This window comes from Lissotriton helveticus, chromosome 7 (assembly GCF_964261635.1).
Source record: "Lissotriton helveticus chromosome 7, aLisHel1.1, whole genome shotgun sequence".
Taxonomy (NCBI): domain Eukaryota; kingdom Metazoa; phylum Chordata; class Amphibia; order Caudata; family Salamandridae; genus Lissotriton; species Lissotriton helveticus.
The window spans coordinates 1,503,923,077-1,503,937,223 of record NC_136068.1 but is presented as its reverse complement, the minus strand read 5'-3'; the positions used below and the strand labels follow the sequence as shown (position 1 = coordinate 1,503,937,223).

Here is a 14,147-nt window from a genome sequence, read left to right as displayed (position 1 = left end):
AGGTTTAAGTATTGTGGGAAATAGGGAGAAAGGTACAAGAGTTACCCTGCAACTACAAATAAAATACTGAAAGTAGTGTGTTAAAAATAATATAACATTAAAAAACTACAGATACAGCTTGTCGAACTCAGGAGAAGGACACGGAATGCCTCAAGATATTTTTTAGGGTTGAGCCTGCTAGAGCATGCGCTACCATATTCGTCTTGCTTGCGAGACACTGTTGTTAACAAACAGGACTTAGAGCTCGCCCGTACCTCACCATTTGTTTGCTTACGTAGCACTCTTCTTTAAAGTCTTGTAATTCATCAAGGGAGGCCTAACTTCATTTTCATTCCTCTCTGTGGAGCAGGGACCATGCACTGATCGGTTCAACTTAATCAGTGTCCATCCGCTGCTCCTGATGTGATTTAGGTACTACTTTGTTCTTTTGAACTTTTAGTGCCCTGCAAACAGAAGGCATGTGACTGGCAAAAACATGCCCAGCAAGACAAACACAATTGCAAAGATTTCTTTTCTATAGTTAACTTTCTTTTATTTTGCCAAGTCATTTTTTCTCACAGATGAGGATTATTTTATTGCAAAGTGATATTGTTTCTTTCTTATGAATAATTTCAGAAATGATTCTTTAACACATAATCCAATCAACCCCACTCTAATCAATGCCAGTACACCCCACCTCACCCCACACCCATCCAAACTACTCGCCCCAATCCAATCTACTCCAACCCACCACACTCAAGTCCTCCCAATCCACCCCACTCCCAATCTGCTCCGCTCCAATTCACCCCTCTCAAATCCACTCCAATCTGCCCCACACCAATTCAAAATAATCTGCTCCACTCCAATTCAAAACAATCTGCCCCACTCCAATCCGCTCCACTAAATCCAAAACAATCAGCCCACTCCAATCTTTCCCACTCCAATCCAAAACAATCTGCCCACTCCAATCTGCCCCACTCCAATCCATCCCACTCTAATACATTCTGCCCCTCTCCAATCCAAAACAATCCGCCCCACTCTTTTCTGGTCCTCCTCACTCCAATCCAACCCACCCCCACAGCAATCCAATCTACTCCACTCCAATCCACCCCACTCCATGCCAATGCAATCCACCCCATTTCACCACACTTCAATCCACCTCACTCCAATCCAATTTAATCCACCCAACCCAACCCCAGTCTAATCCACCCCGCTACACTCTAATCCATCCCATCCAGTCTACCCCACTCCACTGCAGTCCAATCCACTCTGCTTAACTCTAATTCACCCCACTCCACCCCAATCCAATCCATTCCACTCCAGTCCAATCCAATACAGCCCCTCCATTACAGTCAAAACCACCCCCTCCACTCCAAGGGGGCTTTGAGGACTAATGCGCCCACTGCAGTGGGTCTGTGTTCGACCTCATTGTCACAGGTTCACATCCCGGCGGGTCCACTCAGTCTTTCATCCTTCTGAGGTAGGTAAAATTAGTACCATTGAGTTGGGTAACAATATTCATCAGTTATTCAGCGCCAAGATGCCCTTCCGGGTGAACATGTGCTATACAAATACACGTTATGTTCTGTTTCATAAATTCACCCCACTCCAAACCACCCTACTCTAATCCAATCACTCCACCCCACCCCAAACCAATCTAATTTGCCCCAATCCACCTCACCTGAATCCAATCCTCCCCACCCCACTCAATCCAACCCACTCTACCCCAATCCAATCCCCCTCAATCCACTCCAACCCACTCCACCCTATTCCATCCCACTCCACTCCACTCTATGCCACTCCGCTCTTCGACCTTGCACTGTGTGACAGACTCTGCCTATGAACCACTGAACTCCACTTCTGCTACTCCACTCTACGACAACAAACCTAGTCAACGACATTCTACTCCCACCACTCCATTCTAGGACTCCCCACACCACTAACTTTTAGCCATGCTGAACAGCAGCCACAGTGGTGTACAACATGGCTAAAACACAGTGGCAAAGCCGATAGCTCTAGTATAGGAGAGACCTATTGGCTTTGACAGGGCTTGTCTCATGTTGCAGAGCACCTGCCCTTAAGTCCGCCATTAGGTACGCTGCCTTCATATTGTTACATTTTAGAAGCCAGGAGCATTCATGACAAGGAGAAGGGAGCCTAGCGTGGAGCGCCTGGGGCGCGCTTTATTTGTGGCTCCGGTGGGTGACAGCAGGGCCGGCGCTAGGCATGGGCAGCGTGGGCGGCTGCACAGGGCCTCGCACTCAGCCCACCAGCATGGGGCCACGCACTGGTGATGTGTCCTGTTGTTTCCCTGCCGATCTATTTCAAAAAAAGGTGTCGCCTTGCAATTAAGGTCCATTGGAGGGGGCCCCCTCCCCGGGCCTCTCAGGGATGGTGTCTGTCTGGAGGCATAGGGGAGGGAGACGCTCCCTCGATTGCAAGGAGACCATTCAAAGACACTGTGGGGGGTACATTGTCCAGCATTTTGGCGCCCCCACAGTTTTAACTTTTAGACCACAATCAATTCTCACACCTATCGGACAGAAGGTGTGAGAAATGCTTGTGGAGTAAAAGTGAAAACTGTGGGGGCGTAAAAATGCTGGACAATGGGCCCCCCACAGTGTCTCTGAATGGTCTCCTGGCAAAGGGCCACTTATCCAAATTAGAGGGGGCCTCGCACGTTCCCTTTTAGCCCAGGGCCTGGCAAATCCTAGGACCGGCCCTGGGTGACAGTGTCGGAAGAGCGCAATGCCCCGCTTGTGGAGAATGGGAGAAGTTCGGTGATGGTACAGGGCTTTAAACTGACCCTTTTCTACAACGTTCTCGTGACCTAAATAGCCACACTGTGGAAAGGAATCTGGAGAATTATTACTGGGCTGAGAAATGTTTTACTTGGAAATGGTGTTTCAGAAGTAAATACCTCGGGTTAATGAGAAACAACTTTAACATTAACTCTTAAGGAGATCCAGGCATGTGGCTCCTTATCGCATGTGCACCACGAGTGCACTACTGACAGTGCGTGCTCTCACCACTCCACTTGGGGGCGTGCTGCGTGCGTGTCAATTCTTGGTGCACGAGTGTGGCTGGCGTTTTGCTTTTCATATGGCGGGCCCCGTGGCTAGCAGATTAATCAGTGCACGACTGTCTCTGTGCACAATTACCACGTTGTGCCATTTAGAACTGCCTGCAAGCCGACTGTGGAGTGAGACGGTGCGGGCAGCCGGTGACAGTGCTGTCTGGGGTCGGAGTGGTGGAACAGAGCATTTCCTCTGAGCGTCTATTGGAAATGAAAATAAAAACCCCTGTGCTTACTCGGGCAGCAGGTAGTTCACTAGCACACGTCAGTGTAGAATTAGTGGTGGATTTACTCCTGTAGGGCCACCTCCCTACTCCAATATAAAATCGAGTGCTGCGTAGAGCGTTTTGTGCGGAATGATGTTGGGTGCCATAATTGGGGCTGAGCAGGTAGACAGTCCAGCTGCAGACGGGACATATATGCCGCGAAATAACGCACCCACGTCACGAGAGAAGGGGCATTTGGATATCATCCAAGAACCAGCGTTGGGTGCAGGTGGAAGGCAGGAAGCACCGAGTGAGTGACGGATAAGATGCGCAAAGAGACAAGACCTCAAACTCTTTTCTCAGCTGCACGTGTAAGGGTGACGGTATGTGATGCGAAAAGATTTTGCTCCATATTCCTGGCGCACGGCCTGAGAAGGATTGTGCCCGAGCATGTGAGTGAGAACTGCCCTTGAAGAACGGGAAATATCAGTTGGGCAATCTTCTGGTGCCGCGGTGCCAGGCAAGGCTGGTCGTCGGCATACTGCGCTCTTATACTAATCCGGAGAGCCGGATCACAGCGAGGAGGCGGAGTCACCGAGCCGTGACCTCCGACGGGAGCAGAAAATCAAAGTCCACCTCATCCACGTGAGCTTTCACTTGGGGTTGTAAATGTACAGTAGTATGCTACTCATTCACCGAAAATGATTGGAGCCTCCTAGTTGGTATGAGGCACCATACAAATAATTGTGATAAAGTCCAATAGAGGGAGCATCACTGCCAATTACATTCTTGAACAGCTCCTCAAATTTCCAAAGAAATTGTCATTTTCGTGGCAATCTGGAAAGTACTAAATGCATGGAGATTCGGAGCGATTTTGAAGAGAGACCACACTTAAATATTAAGAAAAGTATTAGCACTAATAACGATTTAAATCTTTATGGGAAGAACACAGGTAGGAACGATTCACAAAGAGTCAACTGAAATAGAAATTTGCTCAGCTAGGATTGCTCCCAAGTTTATAGAAAAAAATTGAAGAAAATGTCTAATTTCCCACAGATTTGAGAAGAATCCTAGGAATGCTCATGGAAATCTACCCCATTCATATATTTCCTTGAGCACTCGTTTGCATAATAATTTCATATTTATCCGAAAAAAATTTAGTTAGTTGGGGAAAATATTTTTCACTGTGCAGGAATCACTTGCTTCCCTTAAAATTCACCCCTTTCAGTTTCCACTCTAGAAACACACTTCCACCTGCCTTTGGCAGGAATATACATGCATGAGTTTCCAGAGTGAGAAACTACAGGCAAGGGTTACTACAGGCAAGGGTTACGTGTATACCCAGATAGGTGTTCACATGTATTTTCAAGTATGCATACCCAGAAAATCCCACAAACCCCCCCTAATATTAAGTTTGCAGTAAAATTCCGTCAACCGTGATTCTATCAACTCAGGATTGTGAATTTATGACTGCAAATATGCATTCTGAATCAAGCCCAGTGGGCTGTGCTGTTTAAAACAGGGGCTGATTATGGTTGGTATCTAAAGACCTACGCAGGCAAATAAATCGGTGTTATTCAGTCTGGTACTATGTATGACAACATGTATGACTACAGACGGGCATATTAAGTCCATTCCTAAACACCTTCCTTAGCTTCGTTTCACCATATGAATCAACTTTAATTATATGAACACTGTAGGAAAGCTCCCAAAATCTTGGAATCTGACTTCCACACTTGTAAAAAAATATGGAATTTAAGTCCCACACTCATACAGGGATCTCACCTGTAGTGCTACATGAGCCACGAATACTAGGATGCCCTTTGCATCAGACTCTCAATTGTTATCCATCCTACTACTTTCAGAACTCTCCTTACAGTCCACTTTTACTGATGGGATTCCAATTGCTGTTCTATAAGCAACACTGAGCAGGTTGAACATTACACACTCAACACTAGCATACACCACCAAGCTATTATTTCACATGGGTGTCTCAACATATCTATCTGGGTGAACCGTGATGCACATGTTCCAACCTGAATGCACCACAAAGACATTCAGAGACTTGTCTGCGTACATAAAACTCATGTGCTCGTGCTTGGACATGCGGAGGTTGCTGGTGCTTTTTGGTTGGTGCAACATCTATCTTTAATTTCAACATGTACAAAGTGAGACAAAGAGATACCCAGCAGAAGAGAAGAGTCACCATGGGAGACCAGAGGACATCGATACATGCATGCACGGGTGTGCACAAATACACACATCAATTTTGCAATAAATAGCTTACACGCGGATGACAGAAACTAATCACTATTTCAATACCCTTTGCAATAAAACTCCAGAAGGGCTAGGTCCATGCCAGATTGTCATGATAAGCCCTATGTAAATATGTTCCATTTGGATACATTGTATGGAAATCTTTCTGATATAGAAAACGTGTGCTGGTTTCAGAGTTGCTGGAACTGAGCTGTAGACTCCATTCCCCTGGCAGAGAAGCACCAGCCCTCTTTAGATACCATTGCCTTGCCTGCTGGAGATCTCTAAGCTTATACTTTAGCTTGTGTTTTTTGGCCTGCTCAGCATTTTCTGTCTTTTTTTTTTTAACAAACTATCAAAGCAGGAAATACAAAAAATCAATTGCCCTGACGAGCCTGACATCGGGCCATTAACTCATTTTGCAGTTCAGAACAGCCATTGGAGGCACGACAGTCCTGAACAGATAAATCTAGTGAAATCTACTCACTCTAAACCAGGAAGCCAATCACAACTACCACCTGGTGGCCCAGTTGCGAACGGACCGCCATGTCAAGGGTTTGCACTGTCAAAGCCAGTTCAGCCTCTGCGGGCGCAAACTTCCTGGTTCTCCCACCACTAAAATAGGGCAGTGAAGTGGGGAGTGTAGTGGAGTGGGTGAACCACCAATTTATGGTGGTTCATCCACTCCATCAAGCCCTAAATAACCACCTTCGTCTCCAGTTCTGTGAGTGAATTTTCACTATAAAATATATGTATGTATGTTGACTTAAGTAAAACAAATCTAGCTACAAAGCAATGGATTGCTGTAGAGAGGGTGGGAAATACAAGAACATAGAGCAGGATAAAGGAAGATGTACAGCACAGCCACGTAGGAGGAGGGAAATGAGTAGCGGATGACTCTCTTTGAAAACCAATTTCTCAGCTAATGTCTCAGCTAATAATATGACACATGCTTCCACTGATCCTGTTGTACAAGAACATCCCATGTAACCAAACTATTCTTTGCAAACAACTACTTTACACAATGCTAATATTACACAATGAAAACACATAAGATTTTCACTATGTCCCATAGGGAGATCTATTGTTTATCTAGTGAAAGGATGAGGCAGTACCTGATTTCCCGTTACAGTGTTCGTACTCGTTTGCCATCATGTCTTGCACTGGGGAGGAGCAGGTGGAAATGGAAGAGGCACATGATGCTGGCCGGCTGAGATCTACCACTGACTGGTTTGATGGAGGTGGTGTCAGGTTGGCTGACGAATATGTTTGGTGTGGCGGACTGGGTGGAAGGCCATTCTCAAGGAGGAACTCATCCAGGTCGACATACTCTATTTCATTGTATGGGAGGGTACGCTCCCAGAGAAGCGAACCTAAGAACGCACAGTGAGATGAACGTGAGCCTGGGATGTCCTCTTCCAGCTTCCGCTCCTTGTCTTTCATTATACCTGCATGTTGGGAGACACAAACACAATGGGATGAGAGAAATGAATATGGAAGAATGTAGGTTGTCTAAAAGTAGGTTCATGAAGAGGGCAGAGATCACATGGTGATGGTGGTCGATTGGCCGAGAAAGGGATAAAGGCTAAAGAGGAATGGCCAAAAGTGGAGACAAGGGCAAAGAGAGCAGAAGAGCATACAGGATACAACCCACAGAAAAGGGGGTAAAGTATAAAGAAACAGCACATAATGCCAGTAAAAGATAAAGAGTAGCTGAATAAGTAAAGGAAGGAGAGAAAGCAGAAAGGCTGTTACAGGGATATGGTTGGGGCTGAGAAATTGTTAGATCATCAAAGAAGGACAGGACAGGGCAAAGTTTGGGACAAAATGTGAATGTAAATAGCAGAAATAAATAGATTTTTAAGAACTAGTCCAACAGGGAAAAAACAAGCAGAAATATGAAAAGCAGAGATTTTTAGTGATGTGCTGTAGAAGATACAATTGGGATAGGAGGAGGGAAGAACTAATGACTTTTACAGGAAGTTGATAATGCAAAGGCTATAAAAAGAGCCCTGATGTGGTATGGAGAACCTTTAATGGTGGGCAGAATGGGGCAAGGTAGGGGAACTTACAAAAAAACATTGGCTTGGGTGATTCGGCAAAGAAGTTTTCATCAGAATGGGAGCAAAACAATATGATAATTTAAGGTAGAATGTGAGGAGAAATCGGTGAATCTAATGAGGAAAAGATCTACTCATTAAGGTTATAGCAGCAGAGAAGGATATCATGAGACAACGCTGGAGAAGAAGGAAAGGGAAGAGAAACTCTTCAGAGCAGCAAAGCAGCACTAATGGAGACAGCATTTGCATACATTAGACTGTTGTAACATGGAGCCTCTTCTCAAGGAACATCAAGACCAACACTTCATTTGCAAGTACGACTCTGCAGAAACTGGACCACATGTGAAATATAAAAAAAATAATCTCATTTGATGCCCTCTTCCTTGTGTTGAATATTTGAGGCCAACCTAGATACACAGCCCGACATAATAATGATCTAACTCTGCCAACTCCTTGAATCATGGAAGATTATTAAGAAGAGTCACCTCCGGATCATTATTACATAGCGTAAGAAAACCACGCAGTGGGTACTTCACCCTGACTGCACCCATGGTTTCGTAAATACTATGTCTGCCCTGCCTCAACTTCCTCATTCTGTAAGAACAACTGTTGGCAAGAAACCACCAACAGCAAAATAAAGCACCTCCCAGTCAGCCGGCTCAACAGGACCTTTTGGAAGACTTTCTCAAGTCTGGAATGCTAAGATAAAGGACGTCTCTAGCAAGTTGGCTATATCAACGGGACGTGAATCATTGCGATCTCATGAAAGCAATTTTCTTTAAAAAAAGCTTCTGTAATTATCGAAACCTTGAGGTTTGGGATAATTAAGGAGCAGGTTCCATGGCAAGATCTATATATTTATCCCTATTTTTTGGGTGAAAATTTAAAACAGACATACAAAGCGGAAAGCAAGTGAAACTACATTTGATTTAAGAATGAGTGGGAGGAGGGGTCTTCACAGCTGCTTATGGAGCCAGTTATGAAAGTAGAAGCTGAGAAGCTGGCAAGGGAGACATTCCAGCAGATACATTGATATTAGACAGAGTCCAGGCAGGTAACATGATACTCTCTGCATGTGCTACACCGCTATGCTTAGTGAAGATGGGGAAATGCTTGAGTTATGGGACATTATGAATGAATGATCTCTGAATGCACTAGGCTACAGGGTTTAAGCTTAAGGTAAGAGAGCCAAGGTGAAAGGTACCCGGTGGACAATTTACCTGACTCCTCCTGATATACAGGGAAGGTGCAAGGTTGGACGTGGCAACACATGCTTTAATGGGCCAGAGGCAAGATTATGGATACAGGTTTAGTTCAGTGCAAGTGGGTGAGGCCTGTGGATGGGAGCAGATTTGGACACGAGTGAGGAAAATGTATTACATTGTGTTACCACATGGTAAAAAAATATCCTGCACAAAGTCTTGATATTTTGGGGTTCAATTTGGTGTTTTCATGATCACAGTGAAAGTTTCTTTGATTAGGTACATTAAATTGAATATCTTTTCCCCAATTCTATTTACTCGCCATAACACTGACATTGTTTAGCATTAACGAACTCAAAATGTATTACTTTCAATATCACAATGGTGAGTCACCAACTGGGGGAGACGTGTCTGAGCTCATTGAGCATTTTTAGCAGATCATATGAAGTGAAACTACTATTAGTCTCTGAAATTATTCTGCGATTTCACGGGAAGATAGCGATAGTAAAGCTAAAATGTTACAACACTCTGTAATTTCATCTTTAGTGGAGGAGCATACTGGTGGACTGTAAAGCTCTGGGGTATTGTGGAACCTTGTGTAATTTCACCCAGGGCTTAATTTCTTTGTTTTATAAAATATCACGTCCTTTCTTTTTTTAGAGTTACATTTTTCTTGCCCCGCACTTGGGGGGGAGAGGGGTTCTAGAAGTGCTAAGACTTTGGTTTTTGAACGGGAGTTGAGCAGGTCAAGGGTCTGCTAAGTAGTAATTGGTGGGTATAGGCGTGGAGGCAGGGTTTGAGAAGGTTAAGTGTGCAGGCAGTAGGCGTTAGGGCCCCCTTCGGGTGAGTGCACATTGGCCACCGGAAGCTAGGTAGTTGGGGGTTTTTTATTTGTCAGACTGAATCTGTGGTTCTCAAGCTTTTGCCTTCAATGGACCCTCTCTCAGTCATAACTGGAACACGAGGACCTCCACTGAATCATCATTGGATTTTAGGGACCCCATCTGAGCCATTACTGGAAGCATTTTCAAAAAATTTAACCGCAAAACAATAGGAAAAAAATACAGAAATAAGCATTCATCAAACCAATACACAAATTATGAAATATTTATTTTAATTTACAAAAAAAGATAGAACATTTTTTAATGTGAACATTAGAGTTTTCCTGAATTCAATGGAGGCCGCTCATCGTCCATACTATATTTTGTTTGATTTCAAACTCCATTACATCAACAAAACTTTTAAAAATGTTCAATTTTACATTTTTGCTTTTACTTATATACGTTTTATTAATCTGTAGTAATATTCAATTTCCTAAGCTGTTATGAACGCACTCCCAGAGTAGGATTTGTAGACGCTCAAGGGTCCCTGAACAACAGGTTAAGACCCACTGGCCTAGATAGAAGCTAGGTTTGCTATAGTCAAAGTTTTAGGTACAGAACGACTAACAAAAATGTCCTGGAAGCACTGCAAGCGCTAATGGATACACAGTGGACTGATTTACTTAAACCATCTTTGATCAGGCCTGGGTGCAGAGGCCTTTGCGGCTAATGAGGTGAACTGCAGGTGGGTGGCGGCTGCGAATCTGGAGTGCTGCTGCGCCACCCAGATCTAAATTAAGAAAACCTAGCTGTGGGATATTGGATACAGGATTGACTGATTTAGTCGATTAGTGGTGTCCAGGGAGGGCACTGTACTGCACCCTGTCAGACCAGAGCTGGTATACCGAGTCGGTCCACAAAGCTTCCTCAACAAAAAGAAGGTCAGGGAGAGAACGTGGGTGAATCAGACCTTCTTGTGATCTTTGCAGTACGGCTAGTTTGGTGCCAGGAGGCTGAGATTCACATTGGGGCTGTGAGTATGGGTGCTCTAAAGAAGCATCACTTTTTGGAGGTTTTTTTTCTGTTGGTTGTATCAGTAGCCCTCTGGGCGCACAACCTCCAGAATAGGTAGGTGTCTTTCCATGTGGGCTACATGGCTGTGGTTAACATTGTAAATAAACATATATAGAGAGATTTTAAGGTACTATAGGTGTTACGAGTTTTTGTTTCGGGTTGTTTGACAAATGTTAATTTTTGGTTATGACATGTACAATGACATTGTGGATGCTCTGTCTCATTCGCAGTGGAGGAGAACTCTGGAACATTGATGTGTAGTAGAAAAAGAAAGATGAGGCTAACTGAAGGATCGCTGGCTCCATCAACACTGAGTTCATATTTACAACCATGGCAGGTATTTATCCAGTAAGGAGCTCAGAGGCGGGAAGGGGTAGGATGTGGTGTGGTAGACCACATAGTGGATGTGACTAATTTCATTATGTGCTTGATCGAAAAAGGTATGTTAACAGTTTCTATTGCAGGCACATTGCATTCTATGGGAAGGTTTTCTGGGGTTATAAGCAGTCTATAGAGGAAATGGGCAAGAGGATACTGGAAGGCAAAACACAAGGGCCCATTTATTTGACACTGTTACATAAGTTAGTACAGGTTGTGGATACAGTGTGCAAGGAGGAGAATGAAGTACTCTTTTCAGTGGTAATGGTATGACTGTGCTTCGGAGGGTTCCGAAATGCCTGTGTCCAATGCAATGGTGGCAGAAGTTTGAGAGGGGGAGTTGGGTGTAGCGAAGAGGTAATATTTAAACTCTCAGATGGGTGCATTTGTTGGCTTGTCAGGTTCTAACGGTGTTGAAGAAGGCATTATGGTTGCTGAGGGTTATGCCTAAAGAATTTGGTACTTGTAGGATAGGGGTGACTACAGAGGCTGACTGGAGGGGTAGGGAGGACGAAAGGATCATAAAATTGAGGAGGTGGAGGTCAGACTGTTTTAAAATGTACATACATCCCAAATTGATAATGTTGGAGGATTGTGGGGTATGTGGTAATTGTTTCTTTTTGTGGGAAATTATTTTCAGGTTATGTGGATGTTCCGAGAGAACTTAATTTACGTTTGGATCTCTGGACATTCTTTTGAAAAACTGACAGTATATCAGGCAACCTAGCGGTGATACGGCCACCAGTTTGATTTCATTGACTTGAAAGTCCCAGTAATTTTTGTTTGGGAAGTGGGGCATGCGTTGGGGGAGGCATATTAATTGACTACACTGACAAATGGCAAAAATGTTGGAGTTCAGATGTGTTTTGAAAACATCTGGTAGAAAACGATAAAAAGCCTGGGCTTTTAAAGCAGATGAAACATTATTTGAGAGAAGTGGTGCAATGCTGGTCTAGTACGTCCATAGAACGGACTGAGTTAAGGCCTAGGTCCTAGGAGACAGTGGCGGGAAGCAGAAAAGCCTGAAGCCATAGACAAGGCGCATAGGAGGTGAAAGAGGGAAATGGGGCACTTTTGCAGAGAGCAGAGGTTTGAGCGTGTGGTGCATACAGAAATACGATATGAGATGCCTCAACTGTCCAGGGAGGATGGGGTACATTTGTCTGAAGTTGGTGTGCAGCTATTTATTTAGCAGGTTAGAGACACCCTGACATGGTTGTTGGGGAAAATAGTTTTGTAGCATTCCGAAGAAAATGAGAAGAAGGGGATTTTTTATAGTTGGCAAGTTGTTAGACATTTGGTAAGGACAGAAACAAGGTGGGTTAGCTATGGTATGGTTGGATCAGCTCAGGGAAAGGAGAGTTATTGAGTTCAGAGCTGTTTACCGGGTTATAGGTTAAGTGGCCTATAACTGGCTCATTCCGAAAGAGGAAAAAGTTTGCCTTGAGGCTATAGTTCAGTTAGTTCGAGAAGTTTGTTTTTATGAGGGGGGACACAAGGACGGTCAGGAAAAAGATGTTAGTGAGTATTTTTCACGCATAGGATCTGTACTGTTTTTCAAGGGAAATATATAATGTGATTATCTGTCTAATTAAAGCAGCCTTTTTCACACACTTTATGGTGTCAGTAGTTATTGAACTACACCATCTCGCCTGATCAATTTTTCTCATAGATCCTCACTCCCATTCACGTTTTTATGGTGTAGCCTGTAATTCGAGTTTACAGGATGTCACCCTGATTTTGAACCAGGGCTGACACCTTGCAAATGTGTCGTCTGGACAGGAATCAGTATTGTACAAACAGAGGACTGTTCACAAAAATGCTCTGTTGCATAAGAAGAATCACAGTTGGGTAATAGGTGGAAAAATTAGTGCAGTCTGAACTCAAAGCTCCTCTACTTTATTCAGCTTATGTGCCTATATGTTGTAGGAGCAGCAAATGACAACTTCGTTGTCCTGACTTGTCTAGGGCTGAAGTGGAAAGGCAAATGTCTGTTTGACCTGGCATGTGGTGGGTTAATTGACAATATATCTTTTCTACCTTATGCTTGTCATGGTCCTCAGCATCTGACCCTCCCCTCTTCAATGTTCAGGGCGGTTTATCCAAAAGTCCCACTTAGGCAGTGTCATATAAATGACTTTAAGGATTCAACAATGATAGTAGGATGACCAGTTAACTTTTATACCATATGCATCCGACAGTGAACCTTTTCAGGGAATGATATCAGTGAAAACTCTGCAGTTTGAAAAATTGAATAAATTTCTCTGTGGGCACTTATTTATCGACAATGAGTGCAAGTTGTTGATATTAGGCAAAAAGGGTGTTTCTGATTCAGATTTTTCCTCACAATAAGTTATCGGCAGACAGGCTTAAAATCTTTGGGATTCTTTCCTTAAGGACTATTAGATGGGTTTTTAAAGGCCACGTCCTATTAAAGGGCAGTAAAGTGAATGTTGCCAGCTAAGATATTGTCTAATATCCATGTCATGCTGATCCACTTCTGTTACAGATAAATCTGGGGGAGAGACAAAGCTCACTTTTGCATTTGCAATCTTTGTGGCTTCTCCGCTAAGGCAGAGGACCGTCGCCCCACTGCTCGTTGAGCAGTGCAAAAGAAAAAGAAAATTATTATAAGAAGAAGTTATCATTATTTTATTTTTCTTTGAGGAACTCTAGCCAGGTTGGGCGGGGTTGGGCTTGTCACCCTCAGAGGGAACAGACGTGGCTTGCACTCCCTCTCCAAGTGCACATGAGGTGCACTTAGACCGGCCAAACAGTCATGTGCACTTGGCATGTTCTCCACTGGGCTGTGTTATATAAACTAGTGGAAAACATGCCCAGCATCCCAGGTACTGCTTGAGCGGCCAAACAGGCAGCTCAAACCAATCAAGACGCTGCCTCTGCAGCGTCGTGATTGGCTGGGGGAGTCCGGGAGCCTGGGTGCTTCCGGTGGCAGAGAGCGAGAGAACCGAGGAGAGACGTGAGGCGATGAAGAAGGTACTTTTTTTTTCTTGCCTCCTCCACTCCCCACCACCCCCATACAGAGGCAGCCGCCACTGCTTAATATGCATCATACTGATGAAAAATCCAAGTTT

General features: G+C 44.2%; 1 protein-coding gene across 1 annotated transcript in view; it reads right to left on the bottom strand.

Annotated features, from left to right (window-relative positions):
* The window catches only part of DBP (D-box binding PAR bZIP transcription factor), a 103,241-nt gene that overhangs the window by 67,212 nt on the left and 21,882 nt on the right, over window positions 1-14,147 (bottom strand). The window contains exon 2 of the mRNA XM_078654937.1: window positions 6,633-6,965. Within this exon, the coding sequence (XP_078511063.1) occupies window positions 6,633-6,965 (333 nt within the window). The remainder of the gene's footprint in view (window positions 1-6,632; window positions 6,966-14,147) is intronic.